The 16,378-nt window shown below is 37.6% G+C and overlaps 1 protein-coding gene across 1 annotated transcript in view; it reads left to right on the top strand.

Moving 5' to 3' along the window:
• Positions 1–4,441: 4,441 nt before the first annotated feature.
• Positions 4,442–16,378, top strand: part of LOC144629431 (SPARC-related modular calcium-binding protein 2-like) — a 30,100-nt gene continuing 18,163 nt past the window's right edge. Inside the window, 2 exon segments of the mRNA XM_078487636.1 lie at positions 4,442–4,616; positions 8,753–9,012. Coding sequence (XP_078343762.1) covers positions 8,935–9,012 — 78 coding nt within the window. The 5' untranslated portion in view covers positions 4,442–4,616; positions 8,753–8,934.

Below are 16,378 nucleotides of genomic sequence, written 5' to 3'. Positions count from 1 at the left end.
GTCTCGCTTAGGGGTAGCCTCCTAAGCAGACATTCTTTTGGCTAAAGAACTTCGCGAAGGAGGCTAGCTTACAGGTGCAAATTACAGATTTTGGTTTCACTTAGGGCATTCAAGAAAAACACCAATATTTTTCACCGGCAAGGTCTCGTTGAACGAAAAGAAATAACAAACGCCGTGGTAACTGTAACGAGATCGATCTGGCACGTAAAATGGTATCTTTTTAGGGGTCATAAAAGCTTGAGCCACGCCCAGTGGTTTCCTAGCTATAGGTATTTAATATTAATTTTCCGACGAGCATTCCGTTCCCCTTTAATTTATATGGGAGACCCCCAACCCCGGGTAGGGAGGGAGAGGTTATTGGAGTTTCAACTGCATGCTTTATGTCGTGCACAATCGCGAAATATTTTATGTCTCCTGGACTTAAGAAAAATATCTGCTGTCGGCAGCTGTTATGTTACTGCTTTTACTAGGCACGCGTTGGATTTTGATATGGGCTTGTGTATCTTAATTAAACAAAAAAGTTCTTAGAAAGATCCGCGAGTTATTCCATTTAGAACCCCAGGACAAAAACAATAAACGCCCTTCAGTAGCATTCTGGTGTTTTCTCGCTAGCGAATTCCATGGAAAATGTCTCTTTGCTAACGGAATTCACCTAGAATTTTATGGAACAACTAAATCTGTTAAAACATCTCTACTTTAAAATGTGCTGTCTTTAAATCGTTATAATTCTTGTGTACATGTATACCACCTGTACTACGTACGTGACGCAATTTTCAGAAGTAAAAATTCATCTTCAAATAGCTGGAAACCTCAAACAAATATTACGAGGAAGAAGAACTTTGCCTAAGGGAGTGCAAAAAAACATGAAGCATTGATGACTCAAATATTGGCAAGGATTAAAATAATACCACCCTTCCGGACTAAAAAAAATAGTTAAGCCATTGATAACTTATACAAACAAAGTTTCTTACTGACCTTACTGATAGAAAATCAATTGTGTTTCATCTCATTACTATTGAGCTAAAGCGGAACATTATTTGGATTGTTTGGGTGTCCTATTGAAAAATAAATAGTTAAGCCATTGATAACTTGTGCAAACACAGTTTCTCACTGTTAGAAAATCAAATGTACTTTATCCCATTATAAAAGAGCTGAAATGAAAGCATTCTTTGGATACCTTGGTATTCCTATCAAGTTAAACGACTGCAAAGGTTGTTAAGGCCTTCTACTAACAGAGCCCGTTTATATAAAATTTGAATCAAGGATGCGCTTTCGTTTTTTTTTCCTTTGGCGTTTGCGTTTTTGTTAGTCCAACCGCATTTGCCCCACCTAGCGACGGTTTAAGATTGCGGATACCGAGAAATCGTAATTAAAATCAACTTGCACGTAAACAAAATTATTCATCTTTTTCTATTTAATGAACGTTCGAATGAAATAATCGTGATTATTTTCCAATTTAGACAGTTAGTACCAGTTAGCCCTTTCAATCATCCCACCTTGTTAGCACTTAAGATTTTTGCCTTTGAAAAATCACTTCTTGAAAGATCTTAAAACGTGCTTTTAGTGAGTCCATATTGCATCATGTAGTGATCACTAACGATTTTTTAATTATTTAATTTAATTAGGCATTTCAATCAGGATATGTTAGTAATTATAGTCCTTAAGTCGTTTGGCATGTTTAAACCCGGAACGCATACCACATGTTTAATAACTTGGTCTTTTGGAGTCAGGTGCTTTTAAAGTGAAGTTGTCAGTATACACACAAACAAATCAGGCTCACACTGAATCTTCATAGTATACTAGTATATTAAAGATGTAATATCACATATTACTCTTCGTGTCGTGTGTTCGTGGAAGCATGTTTTAGTAATAATGGGATGTGGGATGGATCGAGATCTTTCAATAAGAGAAACGTTCGATCACGGAATTTCGTGAAAATAGAAACCGCACGGGACAAAAGCGTGCGCGTCATTTGTTAGCTGGGTCTTATTCCTTGTTCAATACAGCTCCCACCACTTTACACGTTGTTGACATTTCATCTTATGGCGAGCAGTTGCAATCTTTTGATAAGATCGAGTACTTTCTGGGTTCTTAACAGAATATCTTGCTAAAGTGCTTGGTATGTTTTCTTAAGCTTCTGTAGAGCACTCGATGTAAATATTTGCGTGCACTTTGGGGTAAAGTTTGTGGTTTAATAGGAAATAACTCTCATCAAAACTTTGTGACGAGGTGAGAACTATTCTCATCCCCCTGGCAACTTTCGCCCAAACAACGGTATAACACCCATATTGTAATGTTGACCGACTGTGTTTATGCGATGGTAACTCGTCCAAATTCACACACAGACTCACTGTGATATTCACTTAAGAATATTACTTTATAACGACTCTCAGTAATATTAACTTGATAAAGACAGCGTGTTGGGGGCAAATATTTACAGAAGGAAAAAAGAAAAAAGAGCGTCATATCGCCGCAATTCCACAGCGAACGTTTTCAGTAAGTTATATAGGTTTAGTCAACTTGTCTTCAAGCTAACGAGTTAGTCATCGTGTATTCTGTCTCGTGATAAATTATGCCCTGTTGGGATGTTTGTCACCTTATGTGCTTTTTTAATTTAGCCCAGATGAAAACCTTGATTTAATTAAGGTGACACATCTCTATTAGTTTAACCACGTTGAAATGCGGGCAGAGGGACCAAGTATTGTTTATAATATCGGCACTAATTTCTGCCGATAATGACTGCCGGTAATGTGTCACACACTGGCCACAAATCATCTTTCAATTAGTTTTATTTACCAGTTGCAATTAGTCTATTTACATTGCAGAGAGCTATTCAATTCAGGTATGTGGTAAAACGTATTGTGTGTTCCATTCGTGTATCTGTAGTTTTCATTTGAAGACGATCAATGAGACGCACGCTTTACTAAGCTCATGTAAGACGGTTCACTTAACTCCACGCGCCGAAGCGGGACCCAAAGTTGCCATAATTATTTTTTATCTGCAGATTTATCTGAATAATACACTAAATAGGGTAAGCTAAGATAGAGCACTGGAGTGTTTTAACCTCTGACTATCTACTCCAGATATTTCTCTACGGGCTTCTCCAGAGTTTACTTCGGTATTTTCAGTTTCCTTACTTTTAAATATCAACACCATATGTCCAAACCGGCTACAGCGGGTCAGCTTTTTGTTAGCTATATGCGCCAAACAGTCTTGCAAACGGATGTTCGCTGTTGGATATCGGGACAAAAGCTGCGGTATTGTTCGTGTTTGTGACGCCAGTAGAGAGGACTTTAACACAGTTTTAACCTGTTTAACAAAGTTACGCGCTTATATGCTAATCCGATCAGTTTTTATTGCATGAATCCTGCAACTTTTTGCGCCTATTTGAGATCAATTTACCGGCCCAGACATGGAGGAATCAGTAAAAGTACTTGTCCAAAAACTAAGGTCCCGCGGAAAAGAGCCTTTCTCGGTGCGTGCATTGTAATATTAGTCATGACTTGCAAAAATGATTCATCATTCTGCCATCGTCGAGTTTAGTGTTTGTAGTTAGCGGATTAAACCAATGACTGTTAGCTCTGTCGGTACGGTCGCTCGGGAGCCATGTTAAGCCCAGTTGAAATAAACGGAAACAACGGTGTAAACTAATATGACACTAAAAGTAACGTAGATTGTAATGAAAACATAGTGCTTAGGCTTAGCGCCTTAACACCCCGCCAAATCTGTTGTTTTTATCTTTCTTAATACGATTTTATTGTTTTAGGGATCTCACCCGCACAGATAACCAATATTCCACATGAGTGCTCATGCAAACAACTTTTTGAGAACTTTAAATTAGTTTTCAATATGAGAGCATAAAGACGGCACAATTTGTTACAATTAACCTTGTGTTTTAGCTAAGCTTAATTCTAAACCCTCATAACAAACTTGCAATACACTTCTAATATATGCCGCACAAAAAACATCCCTTTCAGCTTTAGCGGACGGCTAATTGATAGCGAAACAGTTTTTACAAGCGTTCTAATCCATTAAATGTGTGGTTCTGTTGTTCACTCAGGAATAGAAAATGTTATGTCATAAATCATTCTCTTCTATAAGTGCTTTTGTTTGCGACTCGTAGGCGCGTTCTGTAGCCCTTGGAGAATAACCCGGAATAATAGAAACGTAATAGCTTAATGCCCTGGTAAACGACTCAGTAAATCGGGCTCGTTTCAAACTGTATCGAGTCCCAAACGCCGAATCTTAAAAAGATATCAAAAACCATTTGGACAAAGGCAAGACCATAAATAGGTTAATTGTTTTTTAACCTATATTTCCGTTTATTGTTAAGTGAAACCGAAACCGGGGTATGTGAGTAAGAAATTCTAGAAATGCATTCTCTTCTCTTAAGTTCAGGGGGCTGTGCCTTGATTCAGGCATTGACCTTTGTTGACTGAATATCATTCAAATCCTCTTTTTTTAGACGCAGGCAAGACCGTGTGATTTACTGCTCCGCTTTGGTTGGCTATCCTCAGTCCAAGGTCAGCGAACAGTGCAGTGTATTCACGTCTATTAAAGATCTACGGTACTGCAGATAATTTAACGGCGAGTCATTAGTAAAAGACATCTAACAGGTAAACTTCATCGATTGTTGCATACTTAAAACTATAGTTTCTTCGCTGCCCCGACACGCAATGTTTAGCTAAGGGTTTTCCCACGCTAGGCTCGGTGTATAAAGAAAACTTTCCTACGTCAAATTGTCGTAATCAAGTTGTGTAATAATTCAAAAGATGTGTTATGAAATATATGAGGGAATTGTTGATAAAAATTCTGACGCAATTTTCAGTGTTTTTAAATATCATCTTTAATTTAGGGCGCAACTAAGCGATGTTATGAAATGCGCTTTCACGTGAAAGCCTTTTCGTCCTTTTCGCTAATCGACCCGCGAGGCAAATTTTTCAAAGGGGTAAACTAGACAGCCGAAGTTACCGACATGGCTTAGACTTGCTAAACCTTGGCGACAAACGGCACAGTGCGACAGCGACATAACATAAACAGAATTAAACGACTACACAGTCTAAAAAACTCGTAAAATGCACCGCTTTTGCTAGTGTCAGATGTACAAATTTCAGGGGGAGGAAGTCTCTGGCCTTCCTAACACTGCGCAGGTTTTGATATCTTGTAACTATAGCTAAGGGAACAAATATTGTTCAAAATTCAGTGTTTACAAGTAGATGAAGTGTATATTGGTTAGGGGTCAGCCTACGGAATGTAACGGGCAAATTAATAACGAAAAATGGAGAAAAACAACACATGCTTTCGGTTAAATTAATTTTATACAAATTGTACACAGCTTGCGAAATTTGGACCCCGCTGTTCGCACGCGAGTGAGCTTTTTTTTTTCAGTCTTCAAAATGAGTCGTAGTTATATCGACTTTTGATATTGATCCTGCAGGAAATTCCTTGGCAGAAATTTAATGCATCTATAACGGATTTTGTGTGTTTGAACGTGCCAGTTCTGATGAAAGATAATTTCGTATTGTACCGGAAAACACACACACGCGTTCACGCGCGCAAACTGGATAAGCTCGATACTCTATGCCGTAACTTGATCCATTTTAGCTTTACTTGAGGGCATAGAAAGCAAATGTTCGCATTTTAAAGTGAAGAACAAACCTTTCCGGGTTAGTCCACCCTTACGTTAGCTCTGATATTTCACTTGAACGCTATGAACAATTTTATGACGTGCAAAGTCACAAATCACAGTAATTACATGACATAATACTTTTAAACATTAGTGAGAACTGTTTTATTTCAATTCGCCATTAAGTGGCCTAAAACCCGAGATTGTGCATAGACCTTGGCATGGACCAAAACAACATTTCACAGTGTTTACATAATACTACACTGAGTTTACAAAGTTTTTTCCCATACCCAAGCATAAGTCGCTTCTCTTGAGACCCGGGTGGAATTGAGATTATAATCCGAGCTATTCTTCAATCGATTGACGTAATCTGGTGTACTTATTTAAAGCCCTAGTACAAATTTTGATCAGATTAGCCTAGTCTCTGCGATAACAACAGCCTCGGTCCAAGTGTTGCGGTTTTTTGCCTCGTCACAAATTTGCTGCTAACAGGCAACACGGTATTGAGCGTGAAAGGCAGTTATACGTAAGTATCAGCTCATCTCAATTTTATGTTGTGGTATTTTTGTTTTTACGTGCGTGACTTCATGACGAAAAAGAATTAGTTAAAGTTGCCACTAGACGCCCTTATACAGATCAATGCAATATAAGTACTAGTCGTACAAAAAAGGGTAATAAAATGATCTAAAGACTTAAGACTCCTCAGGAATAAGCAGTATTTGCCCAGAGACTATATCCAAACTTATATGCAAGCAGGCTTTTGTCATGATATCGGCGAAAATGTTTACGTCATTCGTTGGCAACTATAGATTTTCTCACAAGAAAAGGCCCGCAAACACACTTTTGGTTAAGTTCGATGCAGGAAAAGTCCGCCCACGGGAGATAAAACAATCGCTTGCTTTTATTCATTGAGAGCTCCCTGACTTAAACCGCCTTTTCACCACGCTGCCGCGGAGAAAAAAATCTCTTCGCCGCGTATGTTGTTAGTTCTGCGCGCTGATTCGCTCGCCGAGTCACTGCAAGCTCCCTAGCTACCTTCTCCCCGCGCGTTGCCGAGAAAAAAAATTGGTTTGTCGCGTAGCTTTTTACTTCCGCGCGCTGCAAGAGTTTGAGAGAGTAGAGAAAAATTTTCAACGGGCAAATTAGAAAGAGAAAAATGTAGGTATTGCGGAAGACGCTTCGGTAAGAATTAAAAAAAATAAAGACTAATAGTGTCATTGCTTAGCGTAAGCTAATAAATACGGTTATCGGTCATTAATGTTCATAAACTGTTAGGCGATTTTCTTATTGTCTTACTGATGGGTCAGTTGTTTGATTAATCGAACTGGCGAGGCACTAAAGTACTTGTGGAGAGCCTTTCCGGCCGACTTGAAGCTTGTGACAAATCGAAGACAAATTGGAGTCAAAAAAATTAAATCGCAGTCAGCGTTTAATCAGTATAAATCGCTCACCGTAATGAAATTTCCGGAATCGAAGCAAGTATTGTGCATTTTGAGGGTTTAACAGTTGATTTGCCGATAAGCGAATATTCATGCACTTAGTCTGTCATACGGTGGTTTCCAATGAAAGAAGGGCTAACAAAAGAATTTTGAGAGCACTCAAAAGAATTTTGAAAGCACTCCCAGCAGAAGAAATGAATGTTTTATTCTAGAAAACTAAAAAGAGTCAGCCAAAACACAATTATGTTATCACGACAGATTTTGAGTGAAATCTTTTTTAACTTTGTTTATTTACCAAAGTGATGTAAGCCAGATCCAAAAGATAAAATAAGTTCTCTCTCCGATTTTAATATTAATAGGAAATTCACGATTACCGTTTCCTTACAAGACGGTATTTCGACTTAGTTTTATGGTACAGTTTCATTCTTTAGGAAGGAAGGCTTCTTAATAAATTCCCTTTAGCTCTCTAGAGGGTTCTTTTCCCATGAACATTCTCAGATTTGAATATTTATGTTATTACCCACTCCGCTTTGGGTTTGTCTAAGAATTTTGGCACTGCCTCAACTCCGCCACTGTAATCCCCTCATTGTTTATCTACAGCATAGAAGGGTTAAAAGTATAGAAGCTTATTAAAGCCGACAATAAAACGAGTTGTGTGGGCTTTAGAAGTTTGAAAAGTCTGCCCAAATACGGCTTCTCCCTTCGCAGACACTCCGTCGAGCATTTTCTAAACTTCAGGTGCTAAGCGCGTTTTTATTGGAAAATGAACAAGTGATTAGCAATGATTAAGCATTATAGACTCAAAACCGGCTTTGGTTTTACTATTTTTGGCCGTGTCTGATCCACATTTTTTTAGGAAGGAACCCTTACATATTGCCGAACCTATTGTGCCTTTAAAGCGCGTATTCATGATGTCATTTTTGCGCGAGAAAACTGTCCTCTGATTGGTCAATTTGCCCGGATCAAAGCGACTATAAAAACAAACGTTTTCTAGAAGTATCTACAGTGTTCTATGGAAGCTTAAAGCGAAATAAGGAAAAACCGATTATTAGAAGAGAAAGGAATCATATCAGGCATTATTGTAAAAAGCGTGTGTGCTTTTAAACTTGATTGTCGCTGACACATGATATAGCGAATTGTGATTGACAAATGAGATTGCCTTTGCACCCGGGTAACCCAACTCCATTTTGGAACGGTCTCTTTCTTGTGCGCAATCAGCCACTTGTCTTGTCAGCGAATGCGAAATCGCAACAATTAACATTTAAAATAGCACTTTTAATTTACCGTAACGGTTGTTTACACGATCGGGAAAAGGTTTACCGACATCCCCTTAAAAGGCTTTAGACCTTTGGCTGTATATGTACTTGCTTCTTATCTCTGTGGCAGCCCGCTACTTCCAGGCTGCTGTAAACAATTATAGAACTCTTTAGAGATAAGGGGAGCTGGAATGCGCTCGGCGTTAAAAGATCCCAAACACAAAATTTGCCTCGCGGAATATCGTGCGCTCTCCAGCGCGCAAATCGGCATCAAGCTTGCCACGGTCGGTCGCGACTAAGCGATTAAAACCAAAGCGGATTGCCTGTTTGCCTGCAGGACAAGTCGCCTGCCCCAAAATGCAGCACGTCAACGAATATTGTTAAACAAACAGTCTCGATTACTCGTAATGGGCCGTGATATTTTTGTTTAGGAACGATTACACAAATTGTCTGTCCGGACACTGGCGGTAACACAATATCCGAAGCGGAGAATTGGACAGCGCACAGATCATTAGAGTGTGTCAGTGTTCATACAAGAGCGCTACGGGTTGGACGTTTGCAGCTTGCTGTGTTAGAACCTAAAGAGATCTCTCCACAAAGCACAAGTTCAGCGATGGAAAGGGAGACAAGACTAGTCGCGGTGTCCACTTTGGCGATTCTTCAGATTCTTTGTCTTCTTAGCGGAATCCAGGTGAGTTGAAAACATTAGTGGTTTTGCTAGTTTTGTGTTGTCCTTGTTGTTTCCGGCCCACTGAAGTTTACAAAGAAAACCCCTTTTTCAGTGTAATAAATGGGGAAGTGACAGATTGCAATTGAACGTTGAAAATATTTTTTATCTGTGCTGACACGGGCCTATATGTCCTTCTATGCCGTTTACTTTTTCCCGCTGCGAGGGTAGGGGGCATTTTTGACATCCTATGTTGTGTTTAAAAACGCACGAGTTTATGTTAACCCTGCGATGCTTTCATGGACAATAAACAAACTAGTTTACTTTGCTTGTGATTACAAAGGCCCATTTGCTTTATACTTTTATTTAAGCGTACACTATACGTAATGACACAGTCAAAGCTCCTCATTTGTCATACATATTTAATGAAATGTTATCAAATGAACCCATTTCAAAAGCCATGATTTCGCGTGTCGCGCACTGACAATTTCTAGCAGGGATGTTCCCCGGGGTGGGGAAATTTGCGCCCAACAACGATCCTAAACACGCAAATTTAAATATTGAAATATTTCTTGGTGGGTAATGATGTCATGTACGGATGTGGAAAACTATAATGTAGGGAGTTTTCTAGTCTGCGTCGAAATCTACTCACACGGTTCCGCACAGTATGAGTTGTATGGCGAGGTCACAGGGGCATTTAGCGATAGACTCACAGCGCTCACTCACGCGTCAAATTTAGCGTTCCCAGCGAACTTTAAAGACATGTCACCAATATCGAAACAACAACAAAATCATCAGGCAGAGCATTCCACTTATAACCCTTGAAGCAATACCGTGCCGCTCAAAAACACGCCAGAATACAAGATAAAGCTATTGCTCGAATAATACCTTTTTGAAATAACACAAGTCGGTTTGATCTTATTAACAGAAAATCAAAGCTTTGGATACGCTTCATTCGCCCCCTTCAACCTTTTAACACTTAAGAACAAACATCTCGCAATCTACTCCGCAAAATAACCCACGTCACAGAAGCTCTTCTCTTAATGTTCTTGATAATTCGTTTCAGGGAAAACAACCCTCTTACAGCCGCTCTTGAGGAGGTCCTCAAGGCTAACCTTCGCGCACTGAATCAGCAAAATAAGCAAAACGTGCTTTCTGTGATCACTGCAGATTTTGAGGCGGTCTGGCCGCTATAGAACATGAACACATTAGCCGGTCTGAGCTATTATATTATGCTGTTAAATCCCGTGTGATAGAAAGCAGCAGATAGGCAGTGGTATCTTTGGAATTTTCCTGATGGAAAATTGTTTATTTGCCTACGTAATTCCAAAAGTGAGCCGTCATGTTTGAACAATTATTCCTCAATTTCCGAAGCCAGGGGGGCTTCCGCAGTTTGTTATCCCATTTAATAACGTCAGAACCATTTGCGAATCAACTTTTTTCACCTTTTATTAAAAAAAGACCGTGAGAACTATCAAGAACGTTATACGCGGTGTCGGATCTTAGTTAAAACCCACACCGCAAATTAGACGTGACCGCGCAAAACTGACCATACGTGTATTTATACCCCAAGTCAGACGTAAACGCCTGCATGAAATTCCAATCAAACAAGCAGACAAATAACTGTTTTCTTTGATAAGCTGATCGACCACAAATAACAAGAAAACACTGTGTTTACAGAGGTGTATATTGACTTAGTTTTATTCGCATCTGCTAGATGTTGGTACATGTCTGGGTCATTCGACGGCGCCTTTGGCAAAGTAGAGAATTTAATAGCGTATAGTTAAATTACCATCATTGAAATGTCCTGCCAGGGGCTATAGTTTATTGATCACACTTTCAAAGATCTCTTAATCACATTACAAATATTTACTCCGCCTTTGTTTGTCTCGGGTTTTTGATGTTGTGTTTTTCTCAAGGAATGTCTCTTTCGATGTATAACTTTCACATTGCGTTTCACATCCCTTGTGCCTATATTTACAACATGTGGATTTTCAGAGGATTGTGGTTAAAAAAATATTTTTACCTCACTTTTCCATCACTCAGCAAGGGAAAAGACCTTTAGGTCACCATTACAAAGGCAATTGAGATACTCATTAACATGCTGGCTCCCGGTTTTTCAAAGTGAAATTCGCTAATTGTAGCAGTACCGGTGTATTCTGTACAGTACCAGATGGGCCAGTTGATTTTAAGGCTTTGGTATGCTGTATTCTTCAGTGAATTTGTCGATCAGGAAATTGCGTCATGTTGTTAAAAATACTCGTAGCTTGTCTTTCGATTTGAATACATGGGTGGTATCAATGAAATGCGATATTGGTTTGAGAATTTATATAATGGTTTGTGGTAGACCCTACGTATATATCGAAACAACATGTCATGAATTACGTTTATTTGAACACTCCTTCAAAGCAATATACATAATTATAAAATTGATAACTAGATGATAAAAACGTTTAGTTTTTTTCTCATTTCTTGACTTTCGACAATAAGAAATTCGCAAGTCAATATTAAAAGAAATTGTAAGAATCTTGAATAAAAGTACACCCTAAATTTTATTTCACAAACGGGCAGGACTTGCCTATAAAAGAAACTTGAGTACTTTGCTAAAAGGATGATTAATTTTGCAGGATTGAGGAGCAAATTATCAAATTTATTTAGTGTTATTCTCTGATAACAATTAAGAACACTCGTGTTACATTTTTTTCACTTTTGATACCTGTTCTTGTTGTTTAACAAAAACAAAGAACAAAGCACATTTGAATTATTTAAGCCTTTGAGAGTATAAAATAAACATTATATGCTAGACGAAAGGACCTTTACTGCTAGAACAATTCTGGAAAAAAGAAAAATAACATTCCACTCAACTGCCTTTTACTTAGCTCTGATAAATATATACTATCGATTACAAACTGAGCAATAAAGAGCTTAAGGGATATGCGAGACGACCATCAAATAAGCCAATATTGATGGCTTTCAAAATTCTCCTTACTAGGCGTATGGGAATAAGTAGAAGTCTGTTGAGAGAATTGACACTCGAGCTTCTGAAAAGAACAGAGAAAATTTTATTAGATTTAATTTTCTTAGTGCTGACTACTTCATAGGCCTTTTATCGACATTTACAAATCTAATTTTCTCAGTTTTAGCCTAAATTAATTAGCGTTTTCATTTAGCCTGTGTCTCATCTGATACCAGCGCTCGGCTTGCTCCCCAAAACTGAACGTGAGTTACATAACTCGTCTGAAATTTGTTTGTAAAGAATTTCTGAGATTTTTATACGCTTCAGTCACGCATAAAAACTTGATAGTATACAATTACCTAACGTAATCGCTATTAACTGTATAATCCTGGTCGAAGTCAGCTTTTGTTTTGTTTTGCTTTGCATATTTCCAAGGTAAATCGGCCAATTTTTCAAGCGGCTTTAAAGTGTTTTTCCCATGCCAGTGTACAGACTGAAATAAGCCAAAGAAAAATTCCTGGAGCATTTTTCTAGGAACAAAGCATGCGACACACAGAAAATGCAGAAAGGTTTCTGAATTTAGTGATCATAAGAATCCAAAGATTAAATATATTAGAAATGTGCGATGAAGGATCATGGAAGGTTCTTTGGTGACCTTTGATTTTCTCATTAATCATTTTAAAAACACTAATTGATTTTATTGAAAACGGCTGTTTAGCGAATCTAAAAATACACGTTTGTATTTATATTCGGACCGAATTAATAGAAATGACTTTGCCTTGATTTAATGTTAAGTAAGTAAAGGAATGGAATGTATTAATATGGAGCAATGTAAGATGGGTTGTTTCCAAACAAGACAACAATGAACTCGTGCCGAAAGTATTAAAATGTTTTCACTGCCATGCGATTTTATAAAGGTATTTTTACTTTTTGTGTATGGAATTGTTTAAAGACTTTGGGAAATGTTTAGGCTGTAGTTTAATTCTTTGGCGGACACAATGGGTTTTTTTTTAAAAAATTCTACGACTAATTTTAGCTGCATGAATTTTAAGACTTAATCATCCCCATTTCCCACAAGCGAGATTCCCAATTTCATTTTTATGTAAAAAATGTCAAGTAAGATCTTTTCTAGACTGTATTATACCAGGCATATTTAGGGTTGGAAAGTAGCGGCACTCCTTTCGGAGGTTACAGTTTCGATTTTAAGTATTTTAACCTCAGAAATTATTTTTATCAATGTTGATATAAAGATTGATCTGATTAACAATCGCAATATTTTCCGTCAAGATTGTGTTACTTTCTAGTGAATGCATTTCTGCGCTAGAGTTTCTTCACAGCCACTTCTATCCCGACCAAAATATTTTTATAGATTCCAAACGCGAAAAAGGTAATAAAATTTTAAATGGATAACTTTTGGCTCGACTCCTGCAACGAAAATAGTCCAAACAATTTTAACCATGCGATTTTTTGATTCCATGCATGCATGAGGTTTTTTTCAGGCATGAATAATATTGATAGAGCGAATCTAGGTATCTTTATTTATTTATACACACAAATTACACAACTGTTTAAATATTATCAGTAGGAATTTAAATAATTGGATAAAAGAATGTCGTTCTTGCTTACCAGTCTAAGCAAAGGATTTGTCGAAAATGGAGCAATTTTTTCTGGTTTCTGATTATTATTATTTTTTTAATGTCAGAAATGTGCACTGTCTTTAAGTCTGTGTTTTGGTTATATAGGGTCCATTTTTTAAGGGTTTTCTTTTTCTTTTTTTTAATCTTGTTTCTATTTTAGACGAAGATGGAATTCGGGTGTATAGACTGTCTAGGTTTCAAACGACTTCAAACAACTGGTTTCTTCAGTATATTTTCCTCCTGACATCCTGGGGTACATCCTGTTGAAAAAAACAAGTTGGTTCCAACTTTTAAGTCTGTAGATGAAACCCTAGTGTGTATCCCACCCAATCAAATGAAAGCTATTGAGCAGTACTTTCATGTGGTACTGTTTATTATGCTGTACAAGGTGGTTCTAACTTTTAAGTCTGTGGACGAAACCTTAGTGTGTGACCATTCAAAATGAAACTACATTGAGTAGTACTTTCACGTGCACGTGGAACTGTTTGTTTTTGAAACCTAGCCGCTGTTTTGTCATGTTTTGTCAAAGTTGAAGCCCCAATAATTAAGGACAAATTCTTTCGCCCGATCTTTATCGTAGTTCAATTGCTTTTCTTTTAATAAAAGAATGATTTTTTCAGATGCTAAAAATGAAAGGTGTATATTGAAATTTGTGATCTCTTCATGATAACATCTAAGTTTATCGTTTTGACGTCCTTGCACATTGCATTTCGAGGTATATTAATATAACGCGGGAAGGAAGGGGCGCTGTATTTCTTGATTTCCTGATTAGAAAACAGATATGACCTTCCCATTTCCTTCCTGTCGTACTTCGTTACGTTTTCTTTTCTACTTTAGCTTTCGAAACGGAAATTAAAATTTTAAAATAACTGCAAACGATTAGCAGGTGATTAAAAATGTCAGTTAGACTTCAGTTACCGGAGAACATCTTATTTCCTCTTCTGCAAATAAAAGAAAACTTTGAGAAGCTGAAAAAATAGCTTCGTCGCCAATTCTGTTTAATGGTTTGAAGGCAAGATACATTTTAAGATTTTCAAAGGTAATGGTATTAAGACTTTTAGCCAGAACTATCTAAAACAAACTGATTGAGAGGGTGGTATAACGACAAAAGACTCGAAAAAAGGACCTCAGAGTTTGATTTTTACTTCAAATTTTAGGACTAGTTTTTCTAGTCGAGCTATCGGCCTATAAATCTGCCCTTTTGTCGTAGTGTCAGGCTTGCAATGAGTTTGGTTTAGTTACAAATTCAAGTGGCTGGCACGCGCCCTCTTCTAAAACAAGAACAACAACAAACGGTGCGATCGAGCCAAGTGGATAAATTCTGCGTTGTGTGGTCCTAACAATTCAAAATTTATACTAACATTAAAAGAAATTTTTGTAGCAGGTGAGGAAATTGATTTTTTTTTCGAACTAGAACCGTGACTAACGATTTGAAGTTAGAAATGATAATCTTTGTTTTTCTATACGCTAAATGACCAGTACCTGGTCTTACTGTTAATTTCTTCAGTTACAGACTTTCCGAGACTGAAAAACAGCCGTCAATCCGTCGCTATTATAAACTTATTGTTTAAAAATCGCCGTAAATAAAGCACCTTTGCCATGCCGAGTAATATTGGGACAGATATCACAGTTTTATCATAAGATAGCACTCAGGCCGCAATTTAATATTTGTTTTACGGATCGTGTCACTTTGAAAACCTCTTTTTTAAAGTAATAACACCTTGATGCCCTAACGCCCTAATTCTATAGGTTTAGTTTCACGTTATCAAAATTTAACGCGGCCTCGAAATGTTTATAAAGAAAATCTGGACATTTTCTCGGCTGTATCAAGATATTCTTGAGTCTTTTGGGAAATAACGAAAAAAGAACAGATTGTGGGTGTTTTTGTCGATGCTTTTGACGATTTTGAAGTAACATGTTTTTCTTTACAAAGAAAGGCTTTTTTATGTGCGTGTGTCGGATGTATACGTGGGACAAAGGTTAGATGATAAAACCTAATAATGCTGCCTTCAAAAAGTGTGTAATATCATATCCAGCTGATAGCTGGCTCAAATAAAACAAAAAGACCAAATGAAAGCTAGTGATCGCTTGCTTCTGTTTTGTCACTCGACAAAATGTTTAACCTTCTCACTCCCTAATTCAAAATTGACAACCGAAAGAAAAAAAATGTACCTTTTGTAAGGTAATTCAGAATAGACAGACAGTGCTGCTAAATAGCTTTCAATGGAATAGTAAGAACCACATTTAATAGACCGAGTTTTGTGTGTGTGTTTTTGTGTGGGTGTTATAAAGCACATTGCAATTTTGACTCTACAGGTGTCAAACAGTCTGTCAACACTCCCCTTACTCTATGCAATTTCTGTGTCATTAAAAACTTCCGATTGCGCTAATCGCCTTTCTCCTTGTGCAATTTTGTCATCTTGGCTTTTTGTTTATGTCTAGTACACGTCACTTTCACAACATGTTCCCAGCAAAGTCACGAAGATCTAATTGCTATGTCTATTTCACTTTTTATTCTAACAATGCGTAAACGATGTTTTTTTCTAATCTCGAATGATCGAAAATCCTAAAGAAAGGCGCGCGTTGCGTCGTCTGTTTAGCTAACAGGGCGCTGTTGAAATTTTTTCTCTGGAATGCGGTGCCATTGATCTATTTGAAGACCTTTTCTTTCAACTGCTCACTTGTTGAAACGGGATTTGCTACATCGTTTTGTCGTCTCAAAGATTAATCGTCTGTCCACTTTTGTGCACTTAAAATCTTTTTATCCACCGTCCGGATTTCAAGACCAGTGACCCTT

Source organism: Oculina patagonica, chromosome 11, assembly GCF_052425735.1.
Source record: "Oculina patagonica isolate OP01 chromosome 11, crgOcupat, whole genome shotgun sequence".
Classification (NCBI taxonomy): Eukaryota; Metazoa; Cnidaria; class Anthozoa; order Scleractinia; family Oculinidae; genus Oculina; species Oculina patagonica.
Note: the sequence above shows the minus strand (reverse complement) of the source record. Positions and strands in the feature narration are given on the sequence as shown.